General features: G+C 40.2%; 2 protein-coding genes across 2 annotated transcripts; both read left to right on the top strand.

Annotated features, from left to right (window-relative positions):
• The first annotated feature begins 10273 nt into the window (after positions 1 to 10273).
• On the top strand, positions 10274 to 13616 carry LOC133529319 (uncharacterized). The gene is made up of 3 exons (XM_061867015.1): positions 10274 to 11024; positions 12439 to 13489; positions 13546 to 13616. The coding sequence occupies exons 2-3, from the start codon at positions 12790 to 12792 to the stop codon at positions 13614 to 13616; spliced, it is 771 nt and encodes a 256-aa protein (XP_061722999.1). The 5' UTR covers positions 10274 to 11024; positions 12439 to 12789.
• LOC133528922 (uncharacterized) lies at positions 13466 to 19207 on the top strand. Its single transcript, XM_061866430.1, has 2 exons — positions 13466 to 18160; positions 18965 to 19207. Coding segments are annotated over exons 1-2 (4380 nt in total). The 5' UTR covers positions 13466 to 13781; the 3' UTR covers positions 18966 to 19207.
• The last annotated feature ends 89 nt before the right edge of the window (positions 19208 to 19296 follow it).

Genomic DNA, 19296 nt, shown 5'->3' with positions numbered 1-19296 from the left:
TTGCGGGCATTTTTTGCTGTGACTCTAATAGGGTTGTTTCCATCTACAAATCTTAGGGCAGAATTATATCCCAATAAATTCTTTTGGATTATAAGCAATGAGCGGAAGTCTTCATGGCAAAAATCAAACTGTCAGAGGGATTGACCTAACTGTTTTATCGACTTATCGATAAATATTTGTCACTTAACGAGACAAAGTTAAAGTAATGAAATCAGGCTTTTGGATATACATACAAACAAATTAACGGTGTCCCTAATTAGCTGACCGCCACTGTATTTTGGTATAATACTAAAGAATAAAACAGAAAATACTTTTATGATGTAAATGAACGTAACATTTAGAGCAATATATTGTAGAAGAATCTTCTTTGAAACTGAAATAAGAATCTTTCTGTATCCATTTTTTTATTGTTTTCTTTTAGGATTAACCATTTTAGTAACACGGCACGGAAATCACTCATGAAAACTCAAGTGACATAAATGACATATGTGACGCTGACATGATTTACTTTAATACGGAGATGCAAGTTGCTTATCAAAGAGGTCAAATGTTACAGAATAATCTTTTAAGTTCTTATATAATGGGAAACATACAGCACATAATAAAACAAGATGGTAAAAACTAATCTAAATTAAAATATATCTAAATAAGGCCCCCGCGGCATTGTGCCAAAGATGCTGGCAGCATTCCCTCGCTGAATGGCAATACTAATGCGCTGCGAGAGAAAGCTGCCAGCTCTCTGGTCACCGGTCGAGTCTATGAGCCTTTTACTCATTTCCTTAAAAAGTATCTTGGCGCTTGGACCCCACGGCCCTAGTGTCTCGACTCCAAACGCCACAAAGTGGTATTGGGGGCCGAGACTTCGATATTTGAAAACCTTTTTGGTTTCAGCCGCCTCGGCAGCTGCCCCAGCCTTGGCCGAAGTTCTTGGTAGATGGGACGGTGCCAGTGTATCGACGCATGTGGCGTCCCAGACTAGCACTCGACCCATCTTCCATGGGACCAGGGTCATACCGTCCGGTCTCTTGCCATCGTCCCTCGAAACGCCGTTTGGTTCAAGGATAGCCGGCGCGTTGACGGTAGCAAGAGATCGGCGGATGATATCGTTTAGGGCAGCGTGCCTGGAGAGGCGACCGGCACTTAATTGACAACAAAGGCCGTGGTGTCCAAGCACGTCGACGGTTGCGCCGCAGGGGCATCTGTGGAGGGCGCAGACCTTTACTCCTAATCTAAGGCTTGCGGCTAAACGGAGGGTATCCGGCTCTAGATATGTCCCGGTGGGGGGGGGAGGGGTAGGCATGCAGCCACTGGCCGGATTCTAGTTCTGCAGCTGCGAGGAGCCGCGCGCGTGTAGGACCAACTGAGCTGGAAAGTAGTTTATCAAAGTTAATTTTGCACAACGTGTCGTCCCAGCAACGTTGAATGTTTAATTTTGAAGGTAAATTTTGACCCGGAAAAGCCGTCAGCCAGGCGTTTCTGGCCTCCGTCAAGCACGCCGTCTCGTAGTTTAAAGTGCAGGCCTTTAATATTTTTCCTACGAGGGAGGACGTGCCATGGACGGAAGATAGAAACGCTGGTAAAGCAACACTAGAAATTTTGCGCGTACCCAGCCCGCCGAATCTGATGGGCAGGGACGCCTGGTTCCAAGAATGCTCGCTAAGTTGTATATTTAGAATGGATTCTAGGGAAGATCTAATAAGGTTGTCAATCGGTGTTAAGGAGTTTTGGTGTTTCCAAAATGGACAGCAGCGGAGCAAATAAGTAAATTTTGGTACAAAAAGGCAGGATTTTAAAATAGTCAGAGCGGAATGAGAATTGATGTCGAGCAAGCGATCGGCGCAGTTTTTGAATATAGTAATCGCGTTTGTAATGATGCTGGGAATGGCTTCTTCGAAAATTGGTGACCCTAGGAGGTTTAGTGAGTCCTTGTTTACTACTTTTATATTAGGGGTGATGGCTTGAAATTTTGATACGATGTCGGGATTACAACGGTTTAAAAATAATTCGCACTTCTCGAAATTTAATTCCAGGCCAATTAGCATAAATTTACTTTTTATTTCCGAAAGGTCTGCTAGTACAGTGTTAACATCGCCTCCTAGGGTACCATCATCTAAATACCAAACGTTAAATTTTGAATTTAGGTTTTGAACAATTGGATTGATAGCTAAACTGAAGATGGCTGGTCCGAGAGGGTCGCCCTGCTGACAGCCAACTTCGGAGGAAAGTTCGTGGTTTTTGTATAGTAATTTTGATGGATTAGCATAGCAATTTAATAAATAGTTATAAAGTTCTGGAGCGTGATTGTTGACTTCTGTAAGCAGGGCGTCCCTATTAAGCGAGTTGAAGGCATTTTTGACATCAATTTTCAGGAGTACCTCACACTGGTCATTGATCAGGCAGGTGCGGAGGGCATGGACAGCGGCTTCGCACCCACCTTTAGTACCGAAACCTAGTTGTACCGGTTCGAATTGTTTTTGCAATTTTGAAAGTATGTGTCGGACGGAAATTTTGGAAGTTAAACGCCGAAATGTTGAACCAACAGCAATGGGCCTGATCCCCCCATCTTTTATTGTGAGGGCTATAAGATTTGCGCCATAAATAATGGGAATAAAGAGGGGGTTGACTTTTCCAGAAAGCATGAGGTTAATAAGTTTGGTAAGTGCGATAATGAGGCGTTTGCCTGTATCGCCGACGCAGTGTGAGGTCAAATCTTTTAGGTGTTGCGGAGATAATCCGTCGAGACCCGCTGCAGAACCTGTTTTGAATGAAAGAATTGCATTTATAGTGTCTTTATCCTGAACTAGAAGGCACACGTTGGGTTCTGTAGGCGGATCTAGGAAGTATGGTGTTGCTGGGGCGGACGGGTGTTTGTCACGTAGAGCCAAAAGGGTTTCAGTCGAGTCCACAGACAGAACGTCGGTTGAAAAAAGCAACCGTGCGGCTCCTTTCAGGTCACCATCGCTCACTTTTCCCTCTACAGTCTTTTTCAGAATGTTGCAAGACCGGTGAGAAGGATGGTTATTTTGATGATAAATTGGAGTCTGGAGATTAAGGGGGTGAGCACAGTTGTTTTTTATTTTTTGAGTAAGTGTTAGTCGGTTATTGTCTGAAGTAGCATGAAGAGTCGAAAATGAGAATGTAAGTAGGTTTTCCCACGAATCTAGGCTATTGCTTTCCACGCAGGTATTGATGACATCGGTTAGCCGGATTGCTACGGCGATTCTTGCACCTCGCGGAATTCTTTTAATTATAGGAATGTTGTTTTTAAGGTGGCTGAGGTGGAGATGGAAGTTGTACACGTTCTGCTGAGGTGTTGACGGGCTGGGTTGGAGTCCTAAGGCGGGTGGGCATGTAGCGATGTTGGACGGATTTATAGTTTTGTGGCATTTACCGATGTGAATATTCAGGCCGCGGGTTGTTGAAAATGATTTGTGGCACTGATTGCAAGGAACAGCTTGTGAAGACGTGCTGCCTGTAGCTGGTGTAGAGGTCGGCATCCACCCAGGCTTAAAACTAAGAAAGTGTAAAAACTAAAACTTAGGCTAAAATAGGATAAACCATAAGAAAAACTATAAGATATCACACTGTTTACAAAAATAATAAAAACTGCGTTGACAAATGTCAACACTGTCACTTATTGAGGGCGCAGCCCTCGGGCGCATGTGGAACTTCTTTTTTCTTTGTAGGATGCTGGGTTATTTTCGGCCTTTGGGATCTACCGCAGGTAATAAGACAGCTTTGCACGGTTCGACAAGGAATTCTTTTATAGGTTAGTGCCGTTAGTGGTTTGACATATGGAAAATATCTTGTAGAATATTTGTGAAAATATCCACTCAAATATATTTTTTGGAAGTGAGCAAGTATATTTAATGTTGTTAAATCGTTTGAGTACCGTTTTAGTACTTAAAACAGTAATTAAAATATATTTTGTGTCCGGAATTTTATTTTGACTTCCGTCGAATTTTTCTTTTAAGTTGATTATGGATACCTAATGCGATATTATTCCGTAACATCGATAAGTCGATAAAACAGGTCAATCCCTCTGACAGTTTGATTTTTGCTATGAAGAATTCCGCTCATTGATTATAAGAACATGTTAAACTACTTTTAGGGGACCTGTAATGACTATATTTTTGTAAATATTGAATTTAAAATATCTTTTGGCACACGTCACGTTACCAAACTCGAAACGTCATTGAAGATTCTGATGACGTCACAACTCTCGGATTGACACTGTTGACAGTTAGGCGATAAACAACAAATGTCAGTTGACAGTTTGTATCTTCTACGTATGTATGTAGTTATGTGTCAAACCGTAAACTGTGACGTCACACAATTTTCAAAGAGCGTTTTGGGCGCGAAAGCATCTGTCAAAATATATTTTGTTAAAATAACATATTTTAAAGCCGTTTTTGGGATAAAAGTTGAATTTTAGGGCAACTTTTAGTTAATGTAGAACGTAATACAGGCGTTTCAAAAAATTGGAAAAATATTACGTCTTAGCAAGAGTAAAAGGAAAAGATCCCGCAATTTGCGAATTTCTGTTTTCACGGCAGGCCCGCTGACACCATCATAGACAACACATTTTACATAAGGTCTTATAAATTATCAATTGTGGGCATTTTTCTCTGTCACTCTAATTACGTCTTAGTCAGAGTAAAAGAGAAAGAACCCCGCAATTTGCGAAATTCTGTTTTCGCGGTAGGCCCCCTGAATTCATAATTTTGCGCATGGTAACTCGAATTGGTTTATGTTTTGGCGTCTTCCAGGAGGCCTACCGCGAAAATCGAAGTTCGTCAATTGCGGGCATTTTTCTCTGTCACTCTAATTACGTCTTAGTGAGAGTAAAAGAGAAAGATCCCCGCAATTTGCGAATTTCGATTTTCCCTGTAGGCCCCCAGATTTTGTACTTTTTGTTTATATAAGTTTAAATTTATCCTAACAAAAAGTGCCGCTTCCAAAATATAGATAGAGGGATTCGTGTGACAAGGATAATCCATTATAACGCTTTCTCTGCTACTTATACTGAAAGTTCCATAAGAGCATGCAGAGTAGGGATTGCAATCCGGTCCGGCGGATCCGGGATTCCGGCCGGATTCGGCACTTTTCAGGCGCTACCGGATCCGGTAAAAATCCGGTCCGGACGACCGCTTTGGCCTAGTGGGTAGTGACCCTGCCTACGAAGCTGATGGTCCCGGGTTCAAATCCTGGTAAGGGCATTTATTCGTGTGATGACCATGGATATTTGTTCCTGAGTCATGGGTGTTTTCTATGTATTTAAGTATTTATAAATATTTATAATGACTAGTATGTAAGCACTTTGGTACAATACTGTAATGCTTATGTATGCTGAAAATAAAACAAAAAAAAAAAAAATATATATATATATATACCTACTTTCAACGTGTCGGGGTTAGCGTTGTTCAAACTATTCCAAATTTCATATCGATAGCTTAAGTGGTTCTCGAGATATTTAGCGTTGTGACAGACGGACGGACGGACAGAGTCGCACCATAAGGGTCCCTTTTGTACCTTTTTGGTACGGAACCCTAAAAACAAATAAGATAGTTTTGCAGTTATTTAAGAAATCAGGCGAAAATTGATCCCTTATCTCCGAAATGACTGTCCAATTTTTTTTGAAAAAAAAAAATACCCACAGAAATTATATATGTAGGTAGTTTAGTTTAGTAGTTCTTCTTTTTTCTTAAGAATAGGTCTTAAGAAAAAAACTTTTAATAAAATTGTGTTACGTTTACCCTTGAGCGCGACTTCGAATCGCTCAGACAGACGAAAGAACACTGACCATATCAAACGTGTATCAAACTGATCCCATCCCACCCTAGCCCATCAGCCGATATACAGGAGCATGATATAAAACTTTAACTTTTACTCTTACTATAATTCTATCTATCTATATATTTTAATTTCTATGTTTTTTCCTCCATTTCATCCGCTATGTTGCTTGCCTTAACAATCTATCATCCGCTTCCCGCTCTTTTTACTAATGTTGGTATTATGTCAAATGTGTCATGTCATGTGTTTGTCTGTGATGTCCATAATATTTGTTTGTTTTAGGTTCCCAGTCTATCCTTCCACAAAAATCAAAATTAAACCGAACATTCTCTGCTCACATAAGTCAAAAGTCCACACCTCGACATTGGCAGAATCCACCTTGCTAAATTAGCGAGGAGTAAAAGCCATTTATGGAAAAAAAAAAAAAAAAAAGTGTCCCTTAGGGATCGACCCTCCCCACCTTCCCCTATATATATTATATATATCGTTGTCTAAGTACCCTCAACACAAGCCTTATTGAGCTTACTGTGGGACTTACAAGGAAAGGTACCCAACTGTCCGGTTCCGATTTGATTCATATTTATATATGTTATAGAGTAGTCTAAAATAACGGATACGTATTTTTTTTTTAGCTGCCCAAACTCAACCTATTGGGAGAAATTGTCCTCCAAAGTACTAAAAAGTACTAAATCTTCTAACTCCTATAGAAAGTGATGCTCCAGTCCAGCAACTTGCTAGGTAATGGCTGGTTTGAGTATATGTTTGAAAGCAGCAAAAAATAATGAGCACGTGTTTTGTTATATCTGCTTAAACTCATTTTTTTCCTAAAAAAATCGACATTCGAAGTTTTATAATATCTTATCGCTAAAGTTACACATAAAGACGGGTGTTTTTTTAGGAAAACTTGAATTTAAGCAGATATAACAAAACACGTGTACTTACATTATTTTTTCCTGTTCTCAAACATATACTCAAACAAGCCATTAACTAGCAAGTTGCTCGAGCATCACTTTCTATAGGAGTTAGAAGATTTAATAACTTTTAGTACTTTGCAGGACAATTTCTCCCAATAGGTTGAGTTTGGGCAGCTAAAAAAAATACGTGTCCGTTATTTTAGACTACTCTATAACATATATAAATATAAATCAAATCGGAACCGGACAGTTGGGTACCTTTCCTTGTTAGTCAATTTGTGTAATAATGTCCTATAATACATTTTTTTTTAAATTTGGCCAATATAATTTTGTGTAAATTAAAAAAAAGTAATTTTTTTTAAATCATACAGTCTACTACTTTCTTGGGCAAAAAATGAGGGAAAATTTAATATCATTTTGGTTATTAGTAAAATATCTTATTTTCTTACTAGAATGGATGTCAACGTAACAAAAAAACGTAGTGATTATATGCTCTTTGGTCAACGTTATAAAGAATTCAATCAAGGAACAGTTACGAAAACGTGTCTTTTCAAGGAGTTCCACCTCACATCCCATTACCGGGCTTTGGAAACTAATCAAATTTATAATTGTAAACGAAAATTTGAGCACTTGTGAGTGGTTATATATAATAAATGACCAATTTCATATTTTGGTTTTTAAGTGATTTTGACAATGTCACACTATTTACTACTTTTAGTTGTTTATTGTTAAGAAGTTATTTATTAACTTCAAATTATAGATTTAGGAATACGACCGTATTACGGAAAAAACTAGAAAAATATGTCATTTAATTAACTTTGATATCCCTATATCAAACCGGATCCGGTCCGGCCGGATCCGGCCGGGTTATGGCCCAAATCCGGCCGGATTGAAAATCAATCCGGTTTGCAATCGCTAATGCAGAGGTACACTAAGTATAGAGATGAAATGGTAGACCCGGCAGATGACCGTACGAGGTGCTCTTATGGAACTTATTATGGAACTTTGAGTAGAGGAGTACCTAGCAGAGAAAGCGCTTTGACTGTTTGTCCTTGTCACAGTTTCATTTTTTTATTCCCCCTCGCTAATTTTAGTATAGATTTGACAGGACAAGACAAGACAAGACAGAGCATTTATTGCAATCATATTAGGTACATAAAATTACATAATATATTATGTACCCTGCAAGGGCGACTTATGGTGGGCAACAAAAACCCGACCACATTACGAAGTTTATTTTTGGTATGTTGTCAGAAATGTAAAACGTGTTTTTCATTTAGCGCATTGAGTATATCTGTCCCTCACGGGCTCACGCGTATAGCACATCTAGTTGATCCTACGATCTATGCTCATCAGCCACCCTCCACGCCAGACATATCTCCACCTTCCGTAGCCAGACATAAACGCTTCGACATAGTGATTATATGCTCTTTGCGCTTCGATTTCACCACGCCCTCCACTTCCACGAAACGTCAAACTCGTTTTCAACAGTAAGATACTTTGACACTCAAATACGATAATTCTCTTCCGCTCACCTGGCAACAATGCCGTCATCATCAATGGCCAGAATAATAAGCAATGGCCTTTCCAGTGCTGCCAGGCGTACGATAATTCTCGTACACGTACGATAATTTGGGCTCCGGTACGATGTACGTTCCAAAGAGCATTATCGTAAGCAAATGTACGATAATTTCAGCCCTTGGACTATGCCACCCAGAAAACGTTGTTTTTGAAGCAAAATATGACACTCCTTTTTCCTTCAGAAATAGGCTGTCGCGACGGACGCGAAAATCCGATGCCACAATACTAATTCACCTGCGGCAACACCGAACAGCGCCCTCTATGTGGAACTGTGGTAAGTTAACCAACGTAGTAAGTTGGTGAAGCTAGATTCAGTATGGCGCGAAACGCGCTAGTTCTATAAAATGTGATATAAAGTGAGGAAGCCTACAGCTGTCCGGAATCATCTAAAGCTAAGTATTTTATTTACTTGGTGAAAGCTCGCAGTAGTGGTATGGTTTCTCTGTGCGATTATCTCCTTTATTCCTTTCTGGTTCGAGCTTGCCACGTGACCTTGACGTGGAAGCTATTGGGAGCCCATCTTAGGTAAGGCGGACTAGGGACTTATGATTGTGTAGGAGTCTGCGGCTTCGGCCGCAGATCCTCCTATATCAATGTGTAAGAGAATGGCAGGTTTAGCTGCTAGATGCTCCCCGTAAGGGGGGCGGCTACTATAGAGAAAGGCGTTAGGAGTTCTGTGGCTTCGGCTGCTAGGTTCTCCTTTATCCCCGTGTAGGAGTAAGGTGGCTCCGGCCGCTAGTTACTCCTTTATCAGCACGCAAGGGGCAGCTTCGGCTGTGGTACGCCCCCTTGAAACCAGAGAAAGGCGTTAGGAGTTCTGTGGCTTCGGCTGCTAGGTTCTCCTTTATCCCCGTGTAGGAGTAAGGTGGCTTCGGCCGCTAGTTACTCCTTTATCAGCACGCAAGGGGCAGCTTCGGCTGCGGTACGCCCCCTTGACTATACAGCTACTTAGGTAGTTGGCTTTGTGTAACCTACATCCGGCCGGGTAAGATGGGGCTCACTAGTAAGATATATAGATTTATGTGTGGAGGTTAATGGTTTGGAGAATACCATGTTCATAGAGCAATTTTACCCACAGATCTCGGGTGTCATACATTCAGCCGCCTTAAGATAAGCGAAGCAGATTAAGGCTCCTCTGGCCCAGGAGTTGAGGTGCAGAGAGAGTGAGGATGAAGAGTCCCTTATGGGATATGAAGGTATGTATGCGATGCATTCTATTTCCCAATTAGATCCCCCCATATAATAAGCATATATATATAAGTTGCCGCCTTTCCCCTCTTTACGGTCTCATTTATATACCGTAGGCGGCTAGGGGAGAGGCGGCCACAATGGTGGTTAATGCTGGGATTCAGCAGTTAAAGAACCAAGGCTTTGTTGAGAATAAATAATATAAAGAATGCAAAGCATACATCTTCACTATAGGCATATATGTTTACTATCGGAAATCATAGATGGCGCTAACAGTAGCGAAAACTGCGAGGTTTTATATTTTATGTGTACATTTTAAGGTGTTTTCTTATTACATCTGGTTCGATATTAATTTAGGCTTGTTTAAATAAAGAGGCTGGCATTAATATTCATCAATTGAAGATATTTTGAGTTAATAAGTCATGTTTTTATATACGTGAACGGCAGAACATCAACATTGTACGGAGCCAACATGAAGAAATTACATCGCGGTGACCGGAAGCAGTCACACGACATTTTCATAATGGATGTATTTTATTTTCAAATTAGAATGGAGTCGCAAATTAGTAAAAGAATAAACAAAGATGAATAAAAAAGGGATTGGTGCATTTGTCTATATTTATCAATTATGATATTTATTACTTTAAATTAAGTGATACACTATTGTGTAATAATGCCTTCGAGTTACCAACGTAACCGGAAAAATAGGCGGCGCGAACCGCCTAGAACAAGATGGCAGGTGTTGCCACACTAGGAAGATTATCCACCAAATCGCGGAAAATGTGCGGATTATCGGGATTCTCAAGAAAATTAAAGAAGAAAGAAAAATTATGTCGCTAAGCTGATTCAACATAGAAAAGTTATACGATAACCAATTTCCAATAAGACGCTTCAGTAGGTACGTCATAGCAAAGCGTACTTAGATATAAGTAGAAGATTTACTTTATTTTATTATACATTAGTTGTTAGAGTTGTGGATTTAATATGATTATAATAAGTAAACGTATGCGAGTCAGAATAACTAATAAGCATCTTATAAGAAACGTACGTGTAGTAGATAAGAGTTTGTATGAGTAAGCACTCTACATTTTACCTTTTATATTTACGTTATACTTTAGAACTTAAGTAGTTTTAAGAACACAAGGATGCAATCATTTATACGGAATCAACATAAAGAAGAAAGAAATTTGTTAAAGGCCCTAAATTCATTTCATATTTATCGAAATTTATGGGGTTTGAGTTGACTTTGGCAACACTGACTGTTGCAAAGCGAACGTTCCACCATTTTGAATCGTTGGCGGAAGATCTCCAAGCAGACGCGAGTTCCCCGGGAAGGTTCCTCAAATTATGCTGGTAAATATTGAGAATATTATAATTTAAAGGGCACCAACAAAGGGATAAGCGTGTAGATAGGCAAGATTGTGAAAAACTACGTATTTACTTCATAGGTACAGTGAACTCGCCGCCGCCAACCACACCGGACAAGACAACTCGGATTTGACGAAAACCCCCCTGATTAGACCTGCTATCGGACTAGACTATTTCTCGGTAAGTTTTTAAACATTTACTTCACAGTGACAGAGCTCTATTCTGTAAAACAAATGCGCGCGACGAAAATTATTTCATAGCAAGCGATCCGACAGCATGGCGGCCATGATCATTTGGGTTTCTAACAAGAAAAGGAATCCGTTTTTAACTAAGTATCCTTCCGTATGTATGAATTATGAGTCGATTTCGTCTCCTACTTTATTGAAATAATTTCACTTTCTAGAAGTTGATAGTTGGGGACGACCGTAGACAAGAGTCAACCCTATTGTTTAGGTAACACGGCTCATATTAGTACGACTCAGTTTTAGAAATATCTAGAATTTTCCAAACAAGAGGCGAACCTTAGTAATTTTCCAAGCTTACTATAGGCCTTCTGGAATGTTATCTCGGGTTCCCTAGTTAGATAGTTTGGTATTATTACGCTACCTTATTTAAACTAAGAAAGACAATTTATTTCTTTATGAATTGTTTTACGGCGTATGTACAAAGGATTTAGTTGAGTAAGTAAACGTTAAGTAAGAAGTATAATTATATACAATATTATGTATATAGGCCTAAAGGGAACATATACCTGATTTATTTTACATGCATTCCATATTGAAGTCCATGATTATATTATACGAAAGCAATTGTGGTGTGTATATGTATATATAAGTTAACATCTTCTTTCCAGATTTATTGTGGTGACTTTTATGTGCAATTAGACTCATTAGATAAGTGATTCTTTGAAGTGTTCAAATAAATAAAATTAAAATGATTACTAAATAAATAAACCAAGCAAGTGAAATAAAATTAAAATTATTACTAAATAAATAAACCAAACAAGTGAAATAAAAATAAAATAATCATTAAATAGATCAATAAAACAAGTGAAATGGAAATAAAGTATTAATTTTCGTTGTGCTACGAGTGAGCTTGAATCAGAGACACCAACATTAGAGGTTGTGTTGTGGCAACAGTGTATAAACGTCAACATCACTTACTGACGTCGATGACGCTTGTATTGGTGTAACCTATAAATTATAAAGATAAAACTAGACACATTTATATGTAGGTGTGTATGTTATGTTGCCTTCCATCCTTGTTTTACTCCCTCTCATGATATTTAAATGAAACATCGGATTATAATTGGGTCAATGGTTTCATTCATGTAATTTAATTGACTTTGATTTTTATTCTTTTTTGGTTTCAAATTTGAAAGGATTTTAGAGATCATTAGTTAAATTTAGATTTCAATATTTTGAGATCATTAAAATAAAGAATAAATAAAATAATTTAAAATTAAACAACCTAAAGTAGTATGAAACATAGTTACTGCAAGGCAGTATTAATTAAATCTACAAGCGTAATCATTTCATACATAAGCAAATAAATAGGACTTTAGGTTAAATGGGTTTATTTCTATACGTTACAGGATTAAACAAGAAAAGAGCTTATACAAACAACATAATGGACGATTTGCTTTTAAGAAGGCTTAGGCTCATTAACGACAAACTCACCACAGACATAGAAGTTATTCCTGTTACCATTAATTCAGAGAACTTAGGGCAGGCTCAAATTACTTACAGTAAATTAGATGCATCTCTGAAAAGACTTGACAACGACTTGATGGAGTACTTTCGCTTGGCTTCGACACCTGCTTCTGATGAAATATGTTTACTGAGTGGATTGCAACTTCAAGCAGAGGAGACTTTGGCTGAACTTAAAGTGAAGATCGATCAAATAACTTTGAAAAGCAACGCTACAGAGAAACCTCCGGAAGCGAATGCCTCGTGCCGACTCCCTAAACTTCAGCTGCCGGTGTATAGTGGAGACGTGCTCTTTTGGTGTGTTCTGGGACTCCTTCAAGAGCAACATTGATTCAAGAAATCTGCCTGATGTTGACAAGCTCTCCTATCTTAAAGCCTCGGTGACGGGAGATGCCAAGAAAGCCATAGATGGTCTGTCTACTACTAATGCTAATTATAGAATAGCCATATCAATCCTGAAGGAGCGTTTCGGCAAGACCTCTCATCTCATTGACGCGCATTATGCAACACTATATAAGGTTAAGATGGCCAAAAGCACCGCTGAAGACTGTAGAAAGACATTCAACGAAGTTGAACGAAATCTCAAAATTTTGGAATCATTAGGTGAAAACATCAATCACAATCATCTTCGTTTTATGTTGCTGGAGAAATTTCCACCCGATCTAGTTTACGAAATTAAGCTGAAGGTTAATGATGATTCTATACAAGAAATCAGGAACCAATTAGATAGAATTATTACCGCAAAAGAGGATGCTGAAAGGATTTCAGGAAGAAAACGCACGCATGAAGCAGAAGATAGTACAGTCGGAACTCTACATATAAATGTGAAACGTGCAAGAAGCGCATATCCACCCAAACAGCAACAAGGTCCCCCTAAGAAACAAAATCCTCAAGGAGCTTTTGATAGAAGACCGGAAAGGAAGAATAAGTTTGATAGTATTAATAAACCCAATAAATGGAACAGACCAAAACAAACTCCGACTTCTAACAAGGATCAACCAGAACCTCAGCAGGGCTCTTCGAAGGGGAGAACAGCGTGGACATGCATCTTTTGCAAAGGTGATCATTACAATGATAAGTGCTCTGAAGCTACTACCTTAGCAGAAAGAAAGAAACGACTTGGAAAGAAATGCTTCATGTGTTTGAAGTTAGGCCACTTTATAAAAGACTGCAAGAACAAACGTAAGTGTAGCATTTGCTGTAGTGAGACACCGCATAACAGAGCTTTATGCCATTTAAATTTTCAGAAGAATACTGCAATGAAGAAACAGTCCTGACGGTTCTAGGAAAGGGATTCACTACTCTTCAAACTTCTGTTGTTAGGGCTAACCCCCTAGATGATAAAAATAAACAATATAAATATAGACTTCTTTTAGATCCAGGCTCTCAGCGCTCCTATGTCACATTTCAAACTGCCAAGGAATTGAAGCTTCCCATTGAAGAGGAAAGTCATTTAACTATATTTACCTTCGGTGAAGATCCTCCTAAAGAAATACATAGTCCAATAGTTACTTTACAATTGCTGTCAAGGACAAATAAGAAGATAGTTATACAAGCCAACTGCGTTGAACGTATTTCAAGAGGATACATACCCACTGTCAAGTTGAAGGACTTACCGGAGTCATATATACTAGCGGATGACGGCTCGCTAAGCGGACAGGTGCAGATTCTGGTTGGAAACGAGTACTACTTCAACCTAATTTACGAGAAGAAAATACAATTGGGTAGTAACCTGTTCCTGGTCGATTCTGCCCTTGGTTGGATAATAAGTGGTAGAACAGAACCACAGCTTAGTGACGAGCCCTATGTAGTGACTTACGCTCAGACTTGTATAGAAACGAAGCTTCATCAACCTGACCCACCCCTTTGTGATGGAGACATAAAGAGCCTCTGGGAACTAGAATGTATAGGTATTAGTGATTCACCGAAAGCAACTAGAGAAGAAGAAGCAATCAAGTATTTTAATAATACCACTCTAAAATTAAATAATCGTTACACGGTAAGCTGGCCGTGGATAACTTACCCACCGGACTTACCCAATAATTATGGAATGGCTTTTGGTCGCTTATCAAGCTTATTGAAGCGTATGGATCAAGGCACGTTGTTATCATACGATGATACGTTTAAACAACAATTAGATAAGGGTATAATAGAAGTTGTACTTGCTTCAAGAACGTCAACGGATAACGTAGTTCACTACCTACCCTTCCATGGAGTATGCCATCGAGGGAAACCTATGAGAATAGTTTATGATGCTAGCTCCAAGAGCAGCAAAGACACCAAGAGTCTGAACGAATGTTTATACAGAGGACCACTCATGTTAGAAGACCTCACAGGTTTACTCATTAAATTTAGAACTCATCAGATAGGACTAACCTCGGATATTGAAAAGGCGTTCTTACAGATGGCGTTACACGAAAAGGATCGTGACGTAACCAGATTCCTGTGGCTCAAAGATACCTCTAAACCGATATCTCAAGACAACCTATTACACCTTAGGTTTTGTAGAGTTCCATTTGGCGTCATTTCGTCACCGTTTTTGCTAAATGCAACAATCAAACACCACCTGTCTAGTGCGGAACATCAACAAGTCAGACTAAAAGCAAATGACATATATGTGGACAACTTTGTTTCGGGTTCCAGCACTACAGATGAAGCGATGGAGCTCTACAGAAATCTAAAAGGATCTTTTCAAGATATTTCAATGTCACTCAGGGATTGGAGCTCAAATTCTCGAGAATTTATGAAGAAAGTTTCTGATACATGTAAAGAAGATAAAGTAAAGGTACTTGGTTTAGAATGGGACATTAAGAAAGATACTCTTCAGTTGAAACCTAACTTGCAAGAGGAAGCAGTCACAAAAAGAGGAATACTGAAGACTATTGCATCAATCTATGATCCATGTGGTTATGCCGTGCCCTATACTCTATCATCTAAACTCTTTCTACAAGGACTCTGGAAGGCTGGAGTGTCGTGGGACTCGCCATTGTCAAGCGAACTAACAGAAGAGTGGAACGTCATCAGACAGAACTTAGAAGCCATTAGGGAAGTGTCAGTGAACAGATGCTACATGAAGACACCAGTGGGAAAAGGCTACCAACTACACTGTTTCACTGACGCCTCCCTACAGGCTTATGCAGCATCAGTCTTTTTAGTTTGCGGCTCGGGGAAAAGCTTCATCATTGGTAAATCCCGTTTAATACCAAGTAAAGATCAGGAGAGTCTCAAGATACCCCGTCTTGAACTATTAGGAGTACTGATTGGCAGTAGATTGATAAAGTTCGTTCTTAAATTCTTCCAGCAGAAGATAGCAAGGCAAGTCTTGTGGACCGACAGCCAGATAGTCATAGAATGGTGTAAATCTGACAAACTATTACCACCTTTCGTTGCCAGGAGGATAGAAGAGATCAGAACAAATAAAGATCTGGAAATCAGATACCTTCCAACAGACCTAAATCCAGCAGACGTAGGCACCAGACCCACCTGTTCGAGAGAGGACGGGGAGAAATGGCTGAGTGGTCCACAATTTATAGTAGAAGATCCGAAGACGTGGCCAACTACATCCGGCAGTGGACCCACCAGTTCTCTCTTGACTGGGGAGGGTCTTGGGATCCAAGAAGATGAAGAACTGATGGAAATAGATGATCCAGATATACCTAATGTTAACCCGGTGGAAACGGAAGATGGCACAACTGCAAAAGAGATAATAAATCAAGAGAATGGTCAGATGCCAGACAATAAGTTTCAAAAATTGAAAGAAATTCAAGCAGAGTATTTTCCTCTAGAAGTAGAGGGAAAAGTAACTAGTTTAAGTTTGAATTTAGGCATATTTAAAGATATAGATGAGTTACTGAGGTGCAAAGGTCGTATGAAACACACAAACTGGTCATTTGACAAACGCTATCCTATACTTATTCCAAAAAATTCAGATTTCACCAACGAAATTATAATAAAGACTCATCAAGAAAATAAACATGTTGGAGTGAGTCACACGTTAGACAAGATAAGGGAAACATACTGGATTCCACAAGGAAGAAGCCAAGTTCAAAGGATCCTGAAGAAATGCCCTGAATGTATGAGACATGACGGAGGGCCATATAGACTACCGGAAACTCCTGCTTTACCGAAAGAGAGAGTCAACTATAGTTCTCCATTTACATACGTTGGTACCGACTACCTGGGACCACTTCTAGTTAACAATGGGAATGGCAATTGCAAAAGGTGGATTAGCCTTTATACATGTTTGGCTGTAAGAGCCATTCACCTAGAAGTTGTAAAGGACCTAACAGCGGAAGAAGGTTTATTGGCCTTACGCAGGATGATTTCAACAAGAGGAGTGCCTATCTTGATAACGTCTGACAACGCAGCTCACTTTAAGTTACTCTCGGAGATTCTTCAGAATCCATACTGCGTAGATAAAGAAATAAAATGGAAATTTATACCACAGTTAGCACCATGGCATGGAGGATTCTACGAGAGATTAGTCGGATTGGTTAAGAACTGTATGAAGAAAACTTTACAGAAACATTTATTGAATGACAGCCAGCTGGTTACAGTGGTTAAAGAAATAGAAGCGGTTCTTAACACAAGACCTTTAACTTACGTGGACTCGGAGCCTGATCATGTATTAAAACCTTCAGACTTTCTTACCATGGGAAAATGTATCATTATGGAAACGTCAGGAAAGGATCCTACTACGTCACAAGGAACGGTGACTAAAGACAATTTAATTAAAGGTTGGAAGAAAGCACAGATAATTCTAAGAGAATTTAAAGAGATGTTCGAGAACCGGTATCTCCTAAATTTGAGAGAAAGATATTCCCACCATCCTAAAGAACCTAGGGTAATATCCAAGTTGGCTCCAAAGATAGGTCAAATCGTGCAGATCAAAGGTGACACGAAGAACAGAGTCAATTGGAAAGTTGGGAAAATAGTATCTTTAAGAAAAGGCGCCGACGGTTTATGTAGGGTTGCCACGGTACGAGTAGGAGATACAGAGTATACAAGATCTATCGCGCATCTCTACCCGTTAGAGATCGAAGATGGAGAAGAACAGTGTAAACAAACATCATCTTACGACGAAAGCGCAGAAGAACCTCTGCAACTTCCTAATCTACCCCGTTCGTCACGCAGAGATGACATGACGGTGGATTCCGTCAACGATGTTGCCGAATCCGAGTCTCTTTCTGAGCAAAGATGCACGCAAGCAGTCAGAGATAAGCCAGAAGAAGAAGTACAACCTTATGCCTCGCCAGTAGAGGGAAGGAGTTCCTCTCAACGAATCCTAGAGCCTATGTATAGTGAGTCAAACGAGCCTAAGCCTAAGTCTATGTCCGAACCAGAACCGTTCGCGGTCGTCGACCTCGAATCTTACGAGCACACTAAGCCAGAATCACACAACCTGGAGGAGGTTACGCTAGGCAACGAGTCAAGACCTAAGAGAGCCGCAGCTCTTCGAGCCCTTGAGAAGATCAAAGAATGGACCAGCAATCTAGTCGCCCTATTCCTGCCTGTGTTGGGGAGTGTCGCGACGGACGCGAAAATCCGATGCCACAATACTAATTCACCTGCGGCAACACCGAACAGCGCCCTCTATGTGGAACTGTGGTAAGTTAACCAACGTAGTAAGTTGGTGAAGCTAGATTCAGTATGGCGCGAAACGCGCTAGTTCTATAAAATGTGATATAAAGTGAGGAAGCCTACAGCTGTCCGGAATCATCTAAAGCTAAGTATTTTATTTACTTGGTGAAAGCTCGCAGTAGTGGTATGGTTTCTCTGTGCGATTATCTCCTTTATTCCTTTCTGGTTCGAGCTTGCCACGTGACCTTGACGTGGAAGCTATTGGGAGCCCATCTTAGGTAAGGCGGACTAGGGACTTATGATTGTGTAGGAGTCTGCGGCTTCGGCCGCAGATCCTCCTATATCAATGTGTAAGAGAATGGCAGGTTTAGCTGCTAGATGCTCCCCGTAAGGGGGGCGGCTACTATAGAGAAAGGCGTTAGGAGTTCTGTGGCTTCGGCTGCTAGGTTCTCCTTTATCCCCGTGTAGGAGTAAGGTGGCTCCGGCCGCTAGTTACTCCTTTATCAGCACGCAAGGGGCAGCTTCGGCTGTGGTACGCCCCCTTGAAACCAGAGAAAGGCGTTAGGAGTTCTGTGGCTTCGGCTGCTAGGTTCTCCTTTATCCCCGTGTAGGAGTAAGGTGGCTTCGGCCGCTAGTTACTCCTTTATCAGCACGCAAGGGGCAGCTTCGGCTGCGGTACGCCCCCTTGACTATACAGCTACTTAGGTAGTTGGCTTTGTGTAACCTACATCCGGCCGGGTAAGATGGGGCTCACTAGTAAGATATATAGATTTATGTGTGGAGGTTAATGGTTTGGAGAATACCATGTTCATAGAGCAATTTTACCCACAGATCTCGGGTGTCATACATTCAGCCGCCTTAAGATAAGCGAAGCAGATTAAGGCTCCTCTGGCCCAGGAGTTGAGGTGCAGAGAGAGTGAGGATGAAGAGTCCCTTATGGGATATGAAGGTATGTATGCGATGCATTCTATTTCCCAATTAGATCCCCCCATATAATAAGCATATATATATAAGTTGCCGCCTTTCCCCTCTTTACGGTCTCATTTATATACCGTAGGCGGCTAGGGGAGAGGCGGCCACATAGGCTACAATTAGCACCTTTTAGGTGTTCGGATCCTTGGTTTGCGTCAAAAATGTTGAAATTTCCTATAAACCATTTGGAT

The sequence above is a fragment of the Cydia pomonella genome, chromosome 20 (genome assembly GCF_033807575.1).
Source record: "Cydia pomonella isolate Wapato2018A chromosome 20, ilCydPomo1, whole genome shotgun sequence".
NCBI lineage: Eukaryota > Metazoa > Arthropoda > Insecta > Lepidoptera > Tortricidae > Cydia > Cydia pomonella.
The sequence above is the reverse complement of the archived record's forward strand: the minus strand, read 5'-3'. Positions and strand labels throughout refer to the sequence as shown.